Source organism: Thermobia domestica, chromosome 5 (genome assembly GCF_964235325.1).
Source record: "Thermobia domestica chromosome 5, izTheDome1.hap1.1, whole genome shotgun sequence".
NCBI lineage: Eukaryota > Metazoa > Arthropoda > Insecta > Zygentoma > Lepismatidae > Thermobia > Thermobia domestica.
In genome coordinates this window covers 315,415,943-315,438,429 of record NC_137458.1, presented here as the reverse complement: position 1 = coordinate 315,438,429, position 22,487 = coordinate 315,415,943, and the positions used below count along the sequence as shown (strand labels likewise).

Genomic DNA, 22,487 nt, shown 5'->3' with positions numbered 1-22,487 from the left:
CTAGTAACTGGTTGCGTAGTGCACCTACAGTATATAAGACGTCGTATATTTAAATGTTTGAGATCTTACCCCACCTCCACTTGACGGATCGTTCTAACTAAAACTACCAGACCGTTTATGTAATTTTGCGTTTAAGTACAGGTCCTATCCTTATGTCAATTATTTTCTTGCAACAGAGAATGAAAAATGTAACAGTTATAATGTTGATCGCGCATAATGCTGTATAGATAAAAGGCACTTTATAGAGTGTCTGACTCCGTGGCGTAAATACAGTAGTTACTGGCTTGGTAAGTTCATCACTGAACGCGTTTCCGTCATATCGTGCAATGACGTCACCTTTGACACATGCTCGGGACAGGACCACAGGAGGAGTAACGCTGTTGTTTGCTTACTCGGTGCTGTTTATTCTCTTTGGAACCTGATGTGAAATTACTGCTTTCTCCTTACTTTCAGCTGTTTTTGCTATTTCTAATTTAGATGTCTATTATATTAGTGGAATTTCATTCCATCATGGAAATATATTTTATTTCTTTTTAAATGTAAATAAAAAGAAAAGTCTATTTGGACAAGTTTCCCCACAACTCTAGAGGTATTGTCTTGGGTGCGCTTTTCTTTTCTTTTCCTTTAGGGCCGCGGTGGCTCAGTGGCAGAGCTTTCACCTCTAGTGCTTGGGGCCTCGGGTTCGATCCCAGCCCCCGCCAATTGAACTTTGTGGCGGACGAACACCGTGGGCGTCGGTTTCCTCGGGGTTCTCCCATTTCCTCCCACTCTCTTCATTTCATTCATTACTCATCATCACCGTCTCCTTTAGCCTAACCGGCACAACCGTGGGACGTAAAACTTAAAGATTTCATTTCAGTTCTTCAACACAAATGCAATTAAAACCTGACTCTGAGAGCGCAACAATGTTATCTTGTTCGAAGGGTCAGTGATTTTGTGTCGAAGGTAATGTCACGCGAAGAGACAGGCTGCGCGAGGGCTTACCTTGTTTTACGTTTGGCAACATTGCTCTTGGTCAAGTGGCCTATTGCTTATGCCTTTAGGTATTTGCCCTAAAGCCATACAGCGAGCTGTGTGCGTTCTGTTACTCCCTCCCTGCCCCTCGCGGTGTTTGCGAAAATATTATTTGCTTTTCATGCATTGGGATAAGGGGTAAGGCATACCTTGATACCTTGAGACAATGGAAGGGAGTAACATATAAAATGATCGAAAACGACAACCGATGTTAATGTAGAGTTCATAGTTTCGAGGTCGCTGAGATGATTAGGCGTAAAGCTATCAGCTATTTTCTGTTAGTGGTTTCTTCATATACGTCTACCAAGTTAACGAACCTTGACTTATCCGCGTACAGTAGTTGGTTAGTGTGTCCTCGATGGCTATTTTTACTTTTTCCATGATCATCCCATACCATACAGTATTTTTTTATGTTTTGAAAAATTTTGATTTTATCAATTCGTTAAACAACAATGTTTCTTTTTTTCTAACCATGTTTCTTAGTATTATCCTCTTCATTCTAACTAATGTAAATATTTTCAATAATTCAGAATTTTGACTAAAAATGTTACAATGATCAAGATTTGTATAAGAACAGCAGCCTTCATTTCTAATCATTGTCATAAACGGAAGAGAAAACTTATAAAAAATTGAAATAACTTAGTAGACGTAGAAAATCGATAGAAATAATGAACATCAACTATTAGTTGACTGTTAGAAGTATAGTAGATATACGGTGTAGTTCTCAACCCAAGTAGAAGATGCACTCTTTGTTTCATGAAAATAATAAACATTTTTGAAAAATAATTACAGAAAAGTAATTTGAAGACATTTACTGAGCGAACGAAGGTTACTGGTTAGTGTTGACGCTTCGTAATTGAGAGTCTCCCCGGTTCAAATTTGACTATGTTGCACTCCAGAAGTTCAATTTTGAATTAAATGTAGTCGCAGCTAGTTTAAACTGAAATTATTTTCAAAACTATTTGCTATTACATGTTTTTGTTTTACTTGCGATGTTTCAACTTTGATATTAGATCTTAGAACCCTAATGTAACTCATTTCCCTACGTCATATCATGATGAATGTTTTCACAACAACGATAGTCGGGCGGTAATACAGAATTTCATTGTTACTGCAGGGCCGGATCTTGAAGCCTGCGAACTACGCTTTCGCAGGAGGCGCCAGGTGAACAGGGAGCCAAATTAGAAAAATGAATTTTGTTTTAAATGTAAATATATATTTTAAAAAAATGTTATGATGAAAAATTTTCCTCATATAGCTTCAAGTAAATATTGTACAGACTGAGATACAGATAAAATACGTCAAAAGGACAATAAAGTCGAATCTTTGCGTGGTTGGCTGTAAACACCCTTTACAAATGAAATGGACTCGTACATCAATTGATGCCAATACCACACGCACAAGTGATGCTAGTTTGAGGAAAATTTCCACGGCACAGGATAGACCTTTTTAAAGAGGGAAAAGGGATATTTTACGAATATGAGATAAAATGAAGGTAAATCTAGCTTTCCAATAGATGTTGTATTAAGCACTATGACCGTAGAGCTAAAGACAGTGGTATTCTTTCCACAATCCCACCATATGCACAAAATACAAATATAACAGACTCTTCATTCCTTCCTCAACAATCCTTCCGACACCTTGCTAGAGAATATCATTGCCAAATATGTATTTAAAATCCGAATGGATCAACAAACGAAAGGAATTCAACCGCAAGTATTGTTTATGGATTGGGTGGCATTATCAAAGTAGAAAGAAATGTCTCCAAGGGTGCTCCTCCATCTTGTCTTAAACAGTGTCTTCGCATAGTACTTTGGTTCAATGACCTCAGTTAAGGGTTGAGAAAGATCACCGTAAATGAAATTCACATTATCAAAGTTGAAGCAAGCATGGGCGCCCAAAAGAGGACGAGGGGGCCGGGCCGGGCCCCACCTGGCTTACGACAAGTATAATATATATGTATAATTTCTTAAGATTTTCTTAATACAAATAAAAATACCAAACGTAATATACCAACCAGGAAGATGACCCCTCTAAAAAATTCTTCGGGCCCCCATGCAAGCAAGTAGGCTTTTCTTGTCCATTCGCCCAGGGAGTGGAGCGAATACTAAGAAAACACGGGCGGTACAAATGGATTTTTTAAAAATCATTTCTGAGGGAAATTTTAACTTAAGTTCCTAATGGCTCAAATCGCTGTCCACTGCTTAATGCTCACTTTGTTTAATATCTATTAGTTCATTTGTCGTTCGTCAAGATTTTCATTTCTATCCTAAGTCATTTTGTTTTTGTTTATATTTTTAATTTATAATGATGTGTGCTTTCACTTTTTAATAGTACTTTGTTTTTCATGTAATAATAATGACCAACAATATAAAACCAAGTGAGCATTTTATCGGAAAAGAAAGCTACAAAACATGAAAGAAGATAAGAGGCAACCGAAAGCTCTAAAAGATTTCTTTCGCGTTCTGGACAAAATCATACAAATGTTGAGGTGGGGAGTTGTCAATACCAGTCACTGTTAACGAAGCATTTGCAGGTCGACATTCTTTTGAAACTGTAAGGTTATTTTACCTGATTGCAGTAATTTAATTGTTGAATTAAAATGGGACGATACGGTCATTTCTGTTATGGGTCTGAATTAAATTTCATGTATTTCAAAATATATTTGAATACAATTAGTTTTCACGCGGCATATAAGTATATAACTTGAAAGGATATAATCGAAAGCGATGAAAGGTCATTTGGATGACAAGTAGTTTTTTTTTCAGTACTCTCAGTTTCAATCACAGCAGCATATACAGATGCTTGTTTTATTATAACAGTATAACAATAATTATTAATCCATTCTCTGTTATTAAATTTAGATGGAGCGATATTTTAAATTAGTAATAATTCTAATGCAAAGTAGAGTTTTGATTATTAGTTACTTGTGTTCAGGGATGCACCGACATAGGTGCTAGGGATGCGCACGAGACGAATCGAGACAGGATTTTCCAGACAAAATTCGAGTCGAGACTCGGTTCTTCCAATAGAGAAATATACATTTTTCGAGTCGAGACATCACTTTTACAACACATTTTCGAGACGAGACAGCTACACATCTTGTCTCGTGGGCATCGTTAATAGGTGCAGTGTTCCTTTCAGAAAAAATCTTCCGGGGGGGTACACTTAGTATTCAGAGGGCCACTGCTGCTACTCTTTTATTTATTATTATATTACACACGTATTATTTTGATCTCCTCCCGGGGGAAAGTGGCCCCCTAAAAATATGTGTGGACGAAACACTGCACAGGTAGTCTGAGAGTCTGGATCCTTCAATTAGCACAATTTCAGGGGCAGATACAAAAAATTATTTGCATTTGTAGGCTATTCCGAAAAATCTTCGGACCCGAAAGAAAAATCTTGGGTGCATCTTTGCTTGTGTTTACATTGCGTTACTGCCTGATTTCGTACGTTTATGTTGGAAAGAAACATGAAAGAATTGAATTGTTCTATAGGCCTAAAGGGCCCTGAAAATAATTTTTGCGAAGGAACCTGATTTTAAAGTGCTGCCACTGGATCGAGGACAAATTAAATATCAATTAAGACACACACTTTTGTCATTTGTTGTGTATTGAACTAGTTTAACTAAAATTAATAAAGAATTATTTGAAATCAAGTATATCTCAAGAACGATTAAATGGACTAGCTTTGATGGCCATTGAAAATTACATTCTGAATGAAATTGATATTGATGCAATAATAAAAGATTTTGCCAAATTGAAAGCCAGAAAAGTGTCTTTATAACATGAACTTTACAGTAACAAAGAAAACGAGAAATTAAGCTAACTACCATATTTGTATCACTAGAAAACACTATTTAAATATGCTTTTAATGAGGTGTAAGAGCATATCTCTTTGTCAAAATCAAACCTGTGATAATGTTAGACTTAAAGCTCATTAGTTTTATTCTATTTCGACTTTTATGTTTCAACTGTATTTGTCAAAATACATCTTAGGTATACATTTTAGTTGTTTCCTGTGCTTATTTAATAATAATAACAAAAAAAAGATATAAATTATTAAAACTGGAACTTTGGTCATGATTCATCCACAGTTAATTAGGTTTAATTTTGCCATTTTCCTTTAATACTCACTGGAAGACTGAATTATTATATATTGAAGAAATTTGTAATTGTAACAATTATCTGAAGAATTTTTGTCCATTACAGCATTCTATTCTTTTATTATCATTTAGGCGGGGGCGACTAAATATTGTTTATTTACACTTACAAAATGTCTACAACCGATCCTGTTACTGTTATATATATATATATATATATATATATATATATATATATATATATATATATATATATATATATATATATATATAGAGAGAGAGAGAGAGAGAGAGAGAAAGTTTTGATTCAGAAAAAAGTACAGTTGAACGTACGATGCAACATGGGCTCCTGGAGGGATTTCAAACGAATTTAGTATACGTATACATTACCATCTGAACAATTTAACCCTAAAAATGCTTTTGATCACTGAAATAAATTTCTGCCTACGCTCCTGTAAAGCAGTAAGAATTTTAGGGACTGATCATGGGGTAATGCCTCCCTGGAGCAACGACAGTTCCCCAGAAATCATACCTCTGATAGGTCCGGATGTGACACCAGTATTTGTGTATTACCACTCCTCACTCTAAGTGTATTGAAACTTAAGTCAAAGGAACTGTTCTGAAATCTTCACCGGCTCTCTCCTCTGAAACCGCATGCGAATGGGGCCAACCTTGGTCATATACCACATCTGGAATATTACCGTTTATGTCAGAGATCCCGAAAAATATATATTCGACACAAATAAAGGATGTTTTCGATTTTATTTTATTTATTTATTTATTTATTTATTTATTTGCCTTCCACCCTCCCACTCTGACCTCCATGCCAACCAAGGCTTAACTTGAACTTAAGCAGCATCGACAGCGTCACTATTCATCTGCGACCACGAAAACTAATACCATAACGATTTCGATATTAATATTGTTCATATTGAGTACTTTTACATGCCACTTCCCCCCTTATTACGGATGGCTTCAGTGTCTCGCCCCCACAACTATGGAGCAATTTCAACAAACTTACGTATAGCTATAAACCACCATCTGTAAAATAAATGTGCGGGTGACCTTTTTCGGGGAGGAATTCATTAGCTACTTTTCCAATATCAATGTGGTGGCTTTTTCTCTTTCCATGCTAAAGATTGCCGAAGAGCTCAACTGCATTTGCACCACTGTCCTATGAATATAGATTTTAATGGCATTTACTTTACTAAGTGCTTGCTTAGGTGTTACAGGAAAAGTGAGATTCTGTTATAAATGAGTAGGGGTCTAAAAAAAATACGGAAAACTATTAGCAATGACACTACTCGAAATGAGTTTTCGCAATATAATGGAACAGTATTTTATTCGAATGTGAAGGAAATCATTGCATAAATTGGCCCTTCCCCTCCTTAGAAGTCTAAGCTACAATACGTATCTAATAATTTTGAATTAGAAATATATGAATCGAGTTTCATATCCTTAACTTTAAGGTGTCCTGAGTTAAGTAAATGAATAACCTTCCTGCTAACGAAAGAGTAAAGCTTTGGGCTTTAATGGTATCTGGAGTGTAATTATTAATTTCAGCAACCCCGAAAACTATTGAATAGACACTCATATCTTTCAATTAAGAATTATTAAATTTTCACCCCTCCCATTAAACCTCCATGCCGATAATGCTAAACTTTGATGTGAACGATATAGAAGGTTTCATAATTCATGTACTCAAAAGCTATGGATTTAACATTAATATCGTTTATTTTCGATTATTTTTGCATGTCCCTGTGTCTCCAGGGGCGCCCATTAAGGGGGTAAGAGGGGGCGCTTGCCCCCTCTAGAGAAAATTATACTTTGCAAGATCGAAAACCCAAAAATTGTTTGAATATTTACCCCAAAATTTGCAACTATATTTGAAATGTCGCTTATACTTGCCCCCTTTGAAAACCACAATATGGGCGCCCTTGTGTGTCTCTCATGATAGAGCTAGAGATGATATGGGTTTCGATTCCCGGCAGGAGTCGTGTGGTTCGGGTTCCACGTTAAGTCATAGATGCACATCATGTATAGAGTCACAGTTGAAAGACACGCTGAACTCTATATTACCTCACCTCGTGAGATATTCTATTTTTGCATAATTTCTAAACTACTTTTTTTTCTTTGAATCTCCTCCTTCCTCTTAGGACACGCATAGGTTCAAACCGATTCTTTCTTCACGGTTGGAGGACGCAAGGCTACTGCACCATACGCGTACAACCCTTATGAGTTGCGCAATTTGAGTAGCACGCACGAATAAACCACGCTTACATTTATTATATATAATTAATAAAATCTCATATTAGGACTAACTTCGCACACCAAACTTTTAACAATGCGACTTTTTAAATTCTGTTCATCATCTTTATTATTATTATTATTATTATTATTATTATTATTATTATTATTATTATTATTATTATTATTATTATTATTGCAATAGCTATATGAAGCAATTATCTCGGCCAATTTCGTTAATACACACCATTCAGCAACCGGTAGTTGTAGAAATCAGGCTTTTGCAACAGCAATTGTTAGCTCAATCGGTAGAGCGCAGACTTATGGATTCAAGGGTTACGAGTTCGAATCTAGCCTGAGTCAAAAGATTTTTTTCTGATATAATTCTTGAGATGGAAATGTTTCTCTCTTCACCTTTATCTCGTAATTCTGAATAGAGATGTTTGGATGTGAAAGAAAAAAGTATACTAGGATATAAGAAAAGAAAGATAAATTACATGATACCTTTTGCAATTTTTAACTATATTTTCACCTATCTAGGACGTTTCTAAAAAGTTCAGACTTCTAGACCTCCTTTTCGCTCTCTTACGTGTCCTTTAACTAATTTCTACAATTACTTATTGAGTCTAATTTACTTATAATTACTTATTGAGTAATTATACATATATTACAGATGTCTTATCTCTTTCTCTTTTCTCTACATCATGTCTTGAGATGAATGTTTTGACAATAGGTTACAGACACGATTTTACAAAATAATTCGATCTGCGATATCAGTGATACATATTGTGGTGTTTAACTTAACATATAAAACAATAAATAGAAAAACTGAGAATACGAATCTTTTCGTGCACTGATGCTTCAAATCTGTGTCTTTACTCCCTATACCTATGTTAATTCCGTAGTCAAAATAAAAACTCTTCAAAATTAATCAAAAATTCTTATACAACCATTCCTTCCTTGGAGTACTGCGCGGTCACATACCCGTCACTGCGATGTAAAGGCACTTATGGCGACGAGGATACATTTTCACTCCACGGATAATATTCGTATTGTCAGCTTGGCGAATGAAATAATTTTCATAATTGCATATTAAAACTGTTTGATATTTAAGTCAAGAATTATTACACAATGGTGTTGATGACCCTCCTCCTCCAGCTCGAAACTGGAATTTTAATATCATATTTATATTATTAAGAGTATATGACATTGCGATTACAACTAAGGATTAAGATTATGGTACGAATATGCATGATATTCATACACTATGACGCCATAGTTACATAATGTATCGTTGTAAAGACGATAGCTATGCTTATAGTAAAGTATTTGGAATGTGTTGGATGGAGAGGAATTAATAAACTGCAGTTGGTATTGAAAACTATAAGCAACAGAAAATACAATACTAAATGTTTTTGAAAATCAATATGAAAATATAAGCTATCCTAATCAACGAACTTTAAAAAAGTCCTTACTGAATTCTCTCTCTCTCTCTCTCTCTCTCTCCCTCCCTCCCTCCCTCCCTCCCTCCCTCTCTCTCTCTCCCTCCCTCCCCCCCCCTCTCTCTCTCTCTCTCTCTCTCTCTCTCTCTCTATATATATATATATATATATATATATATATATATATATATGTGTGTGTGTGTGTGTGTGTGTGTGTGCGTACCTGTGTCTGTTATTTGCGAATTTTTCCATTTTGATCCCTCCATTCGATAGAGCATCAAAAACTATCTGAAAGAAGTTAGGAAATTTTTCGCGTCACTCTTACCGTTCCCGAGAAATTGGCCAAAAAGTTCCGATTTCGGGAGATTTAAGGAGCCATATCTCGGGAACACGTAAGTCATAGAGAGATGATATTTTGCGAATTTTTCAATTTTGAGCCCTCTATGTTGAGCACTATAATGATTAATTTAATATTCTTTAAACAGCCGTTTTACATGTTGATTATAAAATTCACCACCTAAATCCGTTTCTGGTAAACCCAGGCAACTTATTTTTTTTTTTTTAATTTTTGTCATTGCTTTTACAATTTCAGAACCTTTCTTTGTTTTTAACAGAACATTATATGCATACCGTGAAAAAATATCAATACAACATAATATATATATGTAATTATTATTATACTTTGCAATATTTTGCGTATCTGCTAAATTCGTCTGTAATGTTTGTTGTCTTCGTAAAACAACAAATCGTAGAATATTTTACTAGAACCTTTAAATAAAACACATGGAAGAAATTTAGTACTCAAGGAAATTATAAATGGATAGATAATTTCAAGAATTGTTTAATGAATATAAAGTACATAGAACAATTGGTATAAAGTCTGTAGAAGTTAATAAGAAAAATTAATTCTTTTAAAAGTTGATTCTGGCAATGCTCTAGGAGCAGTTTCAACTGGTTATATTTAATACTGTTACATAAAGGTTATCGAATATGAATCTTTTTTCTTCAACTTAAAACTGTATGCGTGGGTTTTCTCGGGGTTCTCCAGTTTCCTCACACTTTCTTCATTCCATCATTTCGTACTATTCTCATCATCACCATCTCCTTTAGCCTAACCGGCATAAACGTGGGAAGATTTCATTTTTTTTCTGAAACTTGAATTAAAAATTCAAACTAATTTTCACAAAGAACTTTATTTGAATCTATTTACTGACTAAGCTACCTTCTCAATTACACTTCATCAAAAGAATTGTTGTGAATTACTGATTAATATTTCTAGAATTATACACGGGACATTAACAACCACTGTTATTGCAATATAACTGGAATGCACGACCTGGACTTGTGGGACAAAATAACCTAACCTAAGAACTTATTCCAAATTACTAACTGCATTATCACTAAATTACGATGGGACGATATATTTCAATCTATATTATCATCACTACTATAGGTATGCCACATTGACTTGATCCCTAGTCTTCCGTTGCAAGCGCTGCTATCTGCTGAAGGAATTCCACTCGCTTTCTCTCGCTTAGCAACAGCTGAACCCTTATTGGCTCAACGCGTGGGTGTGAGCTTTAGTTCGCATTTTTGCCACGGCTGAAGACATTTTGGCAGCACAATACAACTGTAGTTGACAATTCTAAACTTAAACTAATCTAATCTAATACTAAGTACTTTCCACTAACAAAAAAGTTTAGGAAAATACTTACCTGTTTGCAGGGTAAAAGTGGATCTCAAAAGGTAGGGGGACGGTAGGTAGCGGCATGACGTCACGGCGTTTCCCGCGGCCCCCTCACTTTTATCCCTGCCTGTTTGGAATACCTTGAAGTACTTACCAAATTGATGAATCAATGTACTTGAAATTACTGTGTCCTGCATTAAGAGCAACAAGTAAAACAAAGTTACTGGTAATACGCTGATTAACTATAGAAATGTGAGGGGCAGTAAACGTTTTCAAAAGCGGTTAAAAGCTTTATTTTGTGTATTACTTGCATGCGGAAGCATCAGGATTATTTCATCTCACGTTTAGTGATTTTTTGTGTCAAAGTTTTGGCAACGCTGCAGACAGTTGAGTTATCTTTTTGTCGTTAACAAACTCGAGAGTTCAGTTATCTTTTTATCGTTGTTGTACAACTGTAGAAAATGGACGAAAGTCTCCTTGTCAAGGAATAAACACTTTTAATCTGCTTGTGTCAGTAGCATATTATGTAACATTATCTGATTCTTTGGAGGTTGTCTTTTTGAAGAGAAAATTCTGTTTGAACATCAGTATTTCTTGTAGTCTCCAATATCTTCTGATCTTTTGATTCTGGGAAGAAAGAAAGCACACACAAAAATAAATATTGCACTGCCATCTGTTGATTCGATTAGAAATACTGAGAAGAGAAGAGACTTACAGAAACAGTTGAGAAAGTAATACGGAATCTAAAAGATCTTTAACATTCTCCATAGGGTGCAGTAACATTCTGAGAATTATGTCCAATTTATTTGAGAAAAAAATCACGAGATAGCGTACGTTGAAGTTGACATCTGGCTGGAATATTACTCATCACGCAGAAAGGAATTACTAGTGGAAGATAACAGTTTAGTTGAATTTCTTTTAATCTGACATCTTTTAGTCGAAAGATTCCTGTGGGCTGTTGTATAAAAGTTATTGACATACGTTGACTTCCAATAAAATGGATTGCTCTTCGATTCTATAAACATTTTTATCAGCAGGGGCTGCTACTGTACTGACCATACACATCCAATGATTTAATACAATCTGAACAAATCTAAAATCTTTCTGGGTGAACCCTTTTAAAACGATAAGATTGTGAAGATATATGAGGGGTGGTCTGGGAACCTTTTTAGCAGACAGTTCTGGTTCCAGATTGAGAATAGGTCAACATAAAAATAAAAAATGTGAGGGTAAAATATATTACTTTATAAAGAGTTATTTATAAGTAACTTATTTATGCAAGTAATAAATAAAAAAAAAGTACGGTAGTAAGGTAGAAATAGGATTGCCAGGCATTCTCTATTCATAGAATTGTTCTGTATTTTACAATATTTTTTTTCGTAACTTGTATGAAGATTGTACAGGACGCCAGTGGTGGATCTAGGTTGGGGTCGGGGGGCCTAGGCCCCCCAGTATTTTAGTGACAATAATAATTTAAGAGTCTGGATTCCTAGATCCGCCTCTGCAGGACGCATATTTCCCTGTATTTTCTTTACTCCTACAGCAGTTTACTGGCATTATGAAGTTTTTCTTTCACGAAACCTTCCACGAGTTTGCACTGAGCCTAATAAGGAAGGCTGTGATAATGGTGGAATGGAGAAAGTGGGAAGAAACGGAAGAAGCCCGAGAAAACCCATACATTTAGTGTTTGTTCACTTCAAATCTTATTTTTCGATTGAACCGGGGAACAAACATACCGGAGATGAGTGTTTTTTCACTAACCCAACACGGTCTCTATGAAGTTTATGAGGCACCTGTTTAATCAAAAGGGTCAAGTACTTAAATATAGTGTTTAATAAAGTTAACCTAATACGCTCTTAAATGCCAAAGCAACTTACGTATTCACATACCTACACTGAGAAAAAAAAAAAGTTTGTGGCGTACTTAAAAAGATAGGTTACATGCGTAATTCCTGTAGTTTTTGGACTTAACGTACAGCAGACGTACAACTGAAAATGCATGTTTTATAATACTTTCTGTATAAGTGTTCCATCTATACGTATTTTCCGTATGAAACAATGTAGACGGCCAGGATCTCAAATACAAATGGACGTATATAGCATATAGCTGATGAAGGTAACATAAGTATATGCATGTGGTATACGGAAAACTGTTAGATGCCAGACATCCTGCAACGGCATGATGTAACATCTAAGGGCAGTGCCTATATAGCACACGGATAACGTATGCTCCATACTGATTTCTATAGTAAGCAAGAGGATACCGTATATTTGTACAATATATCGCTGTCCGGAGAACGAATTTTTATCTGTGTAAGCATGCTTTAAAATATGCTTTAAGTTAATTATTTTTGATAACTCGCTTCTTGTATTTACAGTGGAGAAAATATGATAACCCTCGGTAGAAAAAAAAAACATATATAATGTAACAGTGACTTCCCTCTTAGCTTTTACACGTGAAACACTGTTTATATACTCCAACACATAATATGAACGTAACTAAGGTATTTTAAGGTCTCACAAATATTGCATTTCAAGTGCCTTCGGTGACCTAACGTCTCACTACTCGCCTGCCCCCTCCTCTTCTTACACTTCTACTCACCCCGATGAGTTTTGAAACAAATCTTTCTGTACAAGGATAGTTGGCAAAATGGATATCTGTAATAGATATCGAGAGACGAGTTTTGCCGCGATTATATTTATTGCTGTAATAAATATACAGGACTCTTCTCAACTCTCAGCATTTTTACAGAAGAAAGATCGTTGATTTATGTTGCTTATACACAATCAACAAAATGGAGTTATAGGCTAACTGTGCAGCAATGACAGGAGACTTTATTATTCTTAGCCATTGGCAAACTATCTCCCTGCCATTGGAGACTTCCGCCCACTATCAGGGTTTTAGGTTTTAAATCTTTCAGTTTTACATGTCACGCTTATGCCGGCTGCGCTAAACGAGACGATGATGATGAGAGCGGATGAAATGGTAGAACGAAGAAAGTGGTCACGGTGCACACGTGTTTGTCTACCACAAAGCTCACTTGGCGCGAGCTGGGATCAAACCAAGGATCCCATGCCTCAGAGATAAACACTCTACCACTGAACCACGACGGCCGATAGATTTAGGTTTTAGTTTCTTAATTTAAATAATGAAGTTTGGGAGTTCTTAAATTCAGAGATCGGGACCACTTATTATTAGACCAAAATCATAAATGTTCTCTGAAAATACAATGTTTAGCGGTAAAAGTTACTCATTTTGCATTGAACTTACTCCGTACGAACACTGAATGTGTTTCTGAAGACGATTTCAATTTTATCGTAATTGATAATTTCATTAAGGTTGGTTGAAAGGGACAAGTTTTGCCGATAGATGTCACTATAGTCTTCGTATCTCTCTCATGTATTTTTTACCTTTCACGAATATTCACGATTTCTCTTACATATTTCAACCTAGAAACTTCACATTTTTTAGAGAAGGAACTTCATAACCTAGGGAAGGCAACAATTCGTGCCGATTTCTTATTTATGATTTTTTCATTGTTGGAATGGCTTGATTGTTAAAATGGATACTCAAACCTTTAGCAGTATAACTGTTTCAACAATGAAGAAAATTCTAAACAAAAAATCGGCACGGATTGTTGTCTTCAATAGGTTATGAAGTTCCTTCTCTAAAAATTTGAAGTCTCTAGGTTGAAATATGTAAGAGAAATCGTGAATATTCGTGAAAGGTAAAAAATACATAAGAGAGATACGAAGACTGTAGTGAGATCTACCGGCAAAGCTTGTCCCTTTACATGAACCTTAAAGATTATAATTATGTTCCTCCATCATCTTCTGATTCTGTTGCTTGTACACACACCATAGCTATTTAATCAACATTGTATTTAGCTGAAACGTTTTATTGTGCTTCTTGTCTCATCTCGTAAAAATTGTAGGTCTTCCAGACAATTTCCATATTCATTCTCACAATTTACCATTTACATAATTTTATCCGTTTTTGTTTAAAACGCCGTTGGTTCAACTTGTTTATATTCATGTATAACTTCGACATAGGTGGGACGATTTTGATTGTATCCGTTTCGTTTGAAACAGTACACCTCCCAGGTTGTCCTGTAGAAATTTCTTTTGGATATTTTAATCTTTGCAGCTAATGCTAGACTATGAAACACCTCAAGGGATTCAAGATTAATTATGGCAAAGTTACATGTTTATAGGCAACCACGCATTCCTTAGCGTGAATTGGGTTGCATAACACAACGGGGTTGTGCTGCAAAGTTTCCTAGCTCTTTCGTAACACATTATATACTGTATGTGTTGTTTCTAACATTTTAAACAATTAAGTTACGTGTATGATGTTGGTTAGGATTCATTTTTGAAAAAAAAAAAAAAAAAAAAACTGTAATTACAATTATATCGTCACATGAGAACCAAAGGAACGTAACTCAATTTTCGTAGGTTTACAGGCGAGAGGACAAAAGTAATATTTTCTTAGAGAGATGTGTTTTTTTAAATAAGATAGTAATTGATTGTATAAAGTAAATTGGGATAACAGGGATACACTTTTAAGCACTAATAGATAACTCATTTCGTGATAAAAGTGTGCTAGTGACAATGTCGCTGGTCTTTGAAAATCTGTGAGACTGGTCTTACAGTTCATAACCAAGCGGATCTCTAGATCCACTTATGCTAATTGGGGAAAATTTTGAATATGAAATCTGAAAAGTAAGTTTGAAGAATTTTTGAATAATACCTTCCCATGAACGGGTGTTACGATAATTCAGTTGTGGATTGTATTAGTCACTGTTCTATTAAATACATTCAATGCATTTGTAGCCAATTCAACATTGTCCGCTAGATTGATAGTTACATTATTGTATAAAAAGCATTTTATCAAATTTTCTATTGGCGTTACATGCTATGTAGGACAGTAATTATGCGAAAATATGAAACCTTTCAGTGTTACGTCCCACGATTATGCCAGCTAGGCTAAAGGAGACGGTGATGATAAGAAATAAATGAAATGATGGAATGAATAAAGTGGAAGGAAGCGGAAGAACCCCGAGAAAACCCACGTACACGGTGTTTGTGTACCACAAAGTCCACTTGCGGCGCGCTGGGATCCATCCAGGGACCCCGAGCACCAGAGGTGAACGCTCTACAACTGAATCACCGCGGCCTCCAGTAATTATCCGGATAGTAATAGACAAAATGTTTGAACTACGCAGAACTCAAATTAAATGTTCCATTATTTTACAAGGTTTCTCTTGCTTTGTAAATTGCATAGCTGATATGCTTCTAAAGTAGAAAGGTTCTCACATGTCTCCGGCCAGGGCCGGCCTTAGGTGTTACGGGGCCCGATTGGGAACATTTTGCGGGGCCCCAGGTTTACAACTTGCACAAAGGTCTGTAGAACCTATATATATAGGGCTTGAAAAATCTTGCTTGCAAGTACTAGCCAGCCAAAAAATCTACTACCCAGACCATTTTGCAGTCACAGTGTTTATGTCGGATTTTACACGCCAAATGTAAAAAAAGTACTCGCTACTGGCGAGTAGATTTTTCAAGCCCTGCATGGCGCTCTCTCTGCTGGTCTAGTGGTTAGTGCGTGCTCCTGTGATGTACATAGTCTCGACCCCGATTCCCGGTGGGAAAGCACACAAAATTTAATTGTATAATCCACTCCCTTTCATTAATCATCCACTTCCTAAGAACAAATCTTGGGACGTCATACAAAAATATTTTTTATTTCATTTCAAAAGTTTAACAGAGATTTTACAGTCAGAATGGATGGCAATCAAAATGTGCGCTTAAATGGTGCGTGAAAATTAATAGACTAAACATATATAAGCAGTAGCGTATTTACGATTTTGTTTCGGAGGGCTTCGCTAACTTCAGTCCTGGAAATTGAAAATTCTGCAAGATATTTCATTTACTTTATTATAGTAAATAAAATTTCTGGGGGGTTAAGCCTGAAAGCCCTCCTTCTTAAATACACCAGTGTATATAAGATACACTACAATATAAAATTATATACAGACGTTCAAATTATTAGACTCACGCTCAAAAAATGCAAAATTGATGTAGGAGTCCTAATTTCAGAGTTTTAAAACATTTAATTTAATGGTTAAACCACAAAATACGATCCTTCAATTGTTTACTGCACAGTTGAAGTGGTGATATCACCGTTGAACAGCAGATAGTATTAGTGAGGGGGGGGATCTCTGAAAGTGTTGTTTCAGTTGTAGATAGCTATTGTGATTCCTATCAACAAGTTAGTCTGAAGTGTTGTGGTTGCTGTCGTAAGAAATTAACGACATTCAAAGCGTTCCACAGTTCGAATGGGCCAGTTTAAAATGATCGTGACGTGTTTCGTGTATCAATCTTTTATTCTGTATAGTTCTGTAATCGCAGCATAATGAGAAAAGCAAAATACCTTTTTTCGCGTAAAATGAAAGTTAACAAAATACTTCTGGTGGAAATAAGATATACACGGCAATACATTGCTAGTAGAGTTGGGATAGAAAACAAAACTCTGTGAGTAGAATCTCTGTTGAAATGAACAAGAGCCAAAATAGGGTTGGGAAGTGTGGACGAAAACCAAAGCTAACGCTAAGAGGTATCAGAAAACTAAAAAGATAGGCTCTGAGAAACAGAAGTGCAACTTCTAATAGACTTAAGCATAAAAATGGCTGAGTATGGCGCAGACATTTGACCTGAAAGTGTTCGAAGGATTTTTTGTGCCGAGGGAATAAAAGCACACGGTCAAGAATGAAAACAAAAATTAGAGTATACTCCAATCATGGCAAAGAAGCGCCTCGAGTGGGCACGCGGCCTAGAATATTGGACTACTGACGATTGGATAATAGTGTGTTTCAGTGATGAATCATGTATCTTTGTGTCTGATGAATGTTGACAATATGTGCGACGTTGACCTGGGAGAAATTCAAGTTGGAATGTCTTTAATAAATCGTGAAGCATCCTACTTCTGTCATGGTCTGGGGTCTGATCTGTCTTCGGGCCGGGAAGACTGTATATCGTAGAGAGGACAATGAAGCACGGCTAATACCTACAAGTTCTTCAAGATGAACTGCTTTCCCAGACTGTACTCTGGTTTGGTGAGGTACAATTCCTTTTTATGTATGATGGAGCCTCATGCTACCGGGCCAAAGCTGTGACAAAATTTTTCGGGGACAACGAAATTAGTGTTCTTCCGTGGCCAGGCACTTGTCCTGATATGAACCCGATTGAAAACTTCTGGAGCTTCATGAAAGAAAAGCTAGAGAAGAAGTACATTAGAACCAAACTTCAATTGATCAAGATCAACAATTTGTGGTATCACGGTGCTGAATTGAAGGCAAAATATGCTAAAACTCGTACATAGGATGCCACAAAGGATAAAAGATTTAATAAAGAACAAGGGATTTCATAAGAAATATTAATATTTGTGTGAGAGATAATTTTCTTGTAAGAGTATTCCATTTCATTTTCTTTCTTTCTTTTTCTTTTTTTTTTTTTGTTTCCAATTTGGATATACACACTTTATAGTAATTATATTTGAATGTTACGTGCGCATTTGTTTTATTGATATTGAAAAGCATAAGCCACATCCACTAGAAAGTAGGACAGAGTTACAAAGTAGTAATTTATACTAAGGTCGAACGTATTTTCTCACGTAATATTCAGAAACTGAACGTTGAGTCTAATAATTTGAATACGTATGTATATATATGTAGATCTACAACCAGCAATATTAATATATCATATCTGAAAAGAACATAGTTATAATACTACTTGTTTTATTGAACCTCGAAAATTTTAAAGTTGTTAAATGAAACCCTAAAATTGCGTTTTAGTTTCTCCATTGCTGAAAACTTTCTGGGGAAGTACCCCCTCACCCACCCCGAAATCAAATCCTGACTACGCCATTGTGTAGTAGCATTAAATATAGTAAATATCTATAGTACTATAGAATTTCGTACTAATCCATTAAATACACCAGTGTGTCATCGAGCCAATCTAACAAGTTTTGACATGTATTTCGAAGAAATTGAACACTTTTCGAAAATATAGTTTATATAACTGGCCCCTTGCCTCATCCTGCGGGCGGCCATGTATACAACAATAATTAGACTTTAAGACATGTTTTAAAAATTTAGCAAAAGTGACCAACATTCCTTATATTGTGGAAAATAAAACAGAATGACGCCTTAAATGTGTCATAATAACTATAAACCATAATTTCTTCCTCAATTTGGCCTTTTGCAATTTAAGGTTAAAATAATAGGCCCTACTTGCACTGTGTGTTAATATGACTGAACGAAACATAACATCTGCATATAATTTCTTCTGAAAAGTCGCCCATTACTAAAGGCATACTTGAAAATGAATGAATGAATGAGAAAATGAATTCATCATAGGGGAAAATGTTAGGGGTGTTGGGGGTGTGCAGAATACTTTCTGGATATAATATCTTATTTTACAGTAGAAGTTGTAACAAGAATTTTAGGAATGATCAAAAAAATTAATCAAAAGCTTGCGATCTTGGCCAATAATTTTAGGAATGATCCAAAACAATGCATCAAGAAATTGCGATCTGAGCCAATTATTAGTTTTTGGATCAGGAGGAACAGCGCCTAAATCGAGTTTTCTCATTTTTTACGGAATAAGCACATCATACTCAGTTAAATGATAGTTCGGGTTTGGCTACACTATATGAAGTTATCCACATATAAGGCGTATAAGAAAATTTTTGATTGAATGAAATCTATTGGGTTTTTTTGGATCAAGGGGCCACCAAAGTTTTTGAACTTCCCCAAAATCCAGTTTTCATTTTTTTTTTTTTTTTTTTTTTTTTACAGAATAAGTACATCATACTGAGTTAAGTGATAGTTTGAGTTTGGCTACATTATATGTAGTTATCCAGATATGGGGGCATACAAGAAAATGTTTGATTGAATGAAATATATTGGATTTTTTAGATTAGGGGCCACAAAATTTTTGAACGTCCCCTAAATCAAGCTTTCGTATTTTTTACGGAATAAGAATGTCACACTAAGTAAAGTGATAGTTTTGATTTGACTACATTATATGTAGTTCTTCATATATGGGGCGGACAAAAAATTTTGATTGAGTGAAATATATTGGATTTTTTTTTAGATCAGGGGCCACAAAATTTTTGAACGGCACCTAAATCAAGTTTTCGTATTTTAAAATTTTTTTACGGCATAAGCACATCATCGGCACTAAGTTGAGTGAAAGTTTGGGTTTGACTACACTGTATTTTTAGTTCTCCATAAAAGGGAAGTACAAGAAAATGTTTCATTGAATGTTTTTTTGGATCAGGGGCCACAACATTTTTGAACGGCCCCTAAATCGAGTTTTCATATTCTTTTAACGGAATAAGCACATCATGCTGAGTTAAGTGAAAGTTCGGGTTTGGGTACACTATATGTGGTTCTCCATATATGGAGCGTACAAGAAAATGTTTGATTGAATGAAATATATTTCATTTTTTAGATCAGGAGCCACAAAACTTCTGGATGGCTTGTAAATCGAGTTTTCGTTTTTTTTTTTTTTTTTTTTTTGCGGAATATGTACATCATACTGAGTTAAGTGGTAGTAAAAAGGCCTACAAGAAATTTTTTTACCTGAGTTTATGTAGGGCCTATTGGATTTTTTGATTCCCCCTTCCCCCCAAAAAAAAGACAGAAAGAAAGAAACTACAGCATTAAATTCAGAAAATACTTGATTATCCCCGGAAACTTAATACAAACTATTCATTTACTGGTTAGGGAGAGGCCATACCCTCCCTTGTAAAATCCATTGATGTACCTGTTTGCAGTGTGTTGTTGTGTGTACTTGACAACCGAGAGTAGCAGAGCCGAGAGTACGGTACTATAACACTTGACCTGGGACCCCCGCGAGCATGTATTAATTACATGTATTAGGTGCAAAATTTAGTCATAGGGACAACAAAACGCTTGTTTGCTCTAGGACCTAATAGGCTGTTAAAACAGCACTGGAGAGTAGAGTAGACGGCACAATAGCGCGGGGCCCCCTGAGGCGCGGGGCCCGATTGGAAGCAATCGGTCCAATCGGCTTAAGGCCGGCCCTGTCTCCGGCAGTGGTGTCAAACCAGTACTTTTAAGCAGAAGTCTTTAAATATTTAATATATTGATAAGAGATTCCCTTTTGATTGATTTGAAAAAAAATATACTTGAATATTAAGGAGATGGGATCAGTTTCTGAGTACTATAGAATGTTTCGCCATTGATTTCTTAATGCTGACTATTGTAAAATTTTCCATAAAATTTCTTCCATAGACGATGCTCTACTACTTCAAAAAATTCTCACTATTCTTACTGACTGGTGTGCGACTTCGAATTTAAAAGTAAACCCTCAAAAATGTTGTGCTTTTACTATTTCTTTAAAAAAATATCACAGATAAATTGTAATAACAACGGTGCTATCGAAAGAGTTGAGACATATAAAGACCTCAGACAGCGCCGTAACTTATATTTTTTCAGTGGAGGGGGGGTCAAACATTAATACGTGTATTTGGGCCCCCTAGAAAGGTTGTTTTTCTAATTCTTGGGCCCCTTCTTTCCATCTTTCTCTTACTCTATAGAAAAAAATATGCGCCCCCGGAGACTGTGGGCCCTCCTGCACGGCGAGGTCTGCGGGACCGTTAGTTACGCCCCTGGGCCCGTTGCATACATGACAAATTAATTAAAGGAACAATATTGACAAATCTCAAAGCCATGCGAATAAATATTATTTCTAGGGCCCCTATTTTTTTTTACCGAAATGGGCCCACGACTCATTTTTTGTTTTATTGACTTTTTGTGTGCTGTTTTGTTTATGTAATGTAGTGAACCTGTTTGATGCTTCATTTATAATTTCATGTTCGTATCGTATATGGAGTAAGAAACTTTTGTCTTAAAATGGATCCCTTTCGAACGGCAGGGAGCTTCCCTAAGGGAAGAGGCAGTCGCCCCCTGTCCCCCACAAGTTACGGCCCTGCCTTGGAGTATTATTCAATGAGAAACTTACTTTCACATTCTGTTCTCAATTTTCGTTACCTTCTTGCCTTACTCGCAGTCATACATTACTGACATATGTAATACCCAATCTACCAATTACACAACGTTCTTTATAGTTCAGGCTGGGATCATTGTATAATTGTTTATCGCCAGGTGTTGATATGTTTGACTCAAAATCATTTTAGAAACTAAGTAAAGTCTCTATAAATCTGGCATATTTATATTTCTTGTTGTTTTTATCATTGCTTATATAGACTACTTTCGTACATTGTTTTAGTGTAGAATGGACATAGATCTGTGTGAAACATTTATAAAGTAAATAAACTTCAATACATTTTACTTTCTTGTTTGTTTGCAGAATTCTTTCTCACTCAGCGATTGAAGAATTGGACCAGGACGCTTTTAGTCCTTTGATATCACTTACTGAGCTGTAAGTATAACTTCTTTTTATTTTTATAGATTTCCGTAACAAATCAACAATAGATGACGCTAGAAATAATTCACATATTTTGTGTCTATCACAGCAGTGTTATTTGGTACACGGTTTTTCTTAAGGTCGGAATACTTAAAAAAGTTTGAATTTTATACTTTGTTTACGATAAGAAAGTGTTCCTTGGACACTACAGGGGGCAAGGGGAGCGGGCATCCCCTGTTCATATCGTTCGCCCATCTGACTGCCCCAGACGTGCTGTATTTGTAGTGTTCGTCAAATAATACAAATCTGCTATATTCGGTATACAAAAGCAGATTGCCCCCTCCCCCCAGAAGAGGAAACTTTCTTATTTTATACATAAATAAAACCCATCCTAGAACTCTTAAAAGTAGCTCTAAGTAGCAGAATTACGACCTACCGCCCCCCCCAGAAGTTCGTCCTGGATCCGCCCCTGGTGGGGTCGTTTCATCTATGAAACTGATAGGCAAAGTTATAGTGACCATCTGATTATTGGTATGTTT

The 22,487-nt window shown here is 35.8% G+C and overlaps 1 protein-coding gene across 1 annotated transcript in view; it reads left to right on the top strand.

Moving 5' to 3' along the window:
- LOC145686791 (uncharacterized) overlaps positions 1 to 22,487 on the top strand; it is a 759,437-nt gene that overhangs the window by 325,340 nt on the left and 411,610 nt on the right. The window contains exon 6 of the mRNA XM_081760448.1: positions 21,892 to 21,963. Coding sequence (XP_081616574.1) covers positions 21,892 to 21,963 — 72 coding nt within the window. The remainder of the gene's footprint in view (positions 1 to 21,891; positions 21,964 to 22,487) is intronic.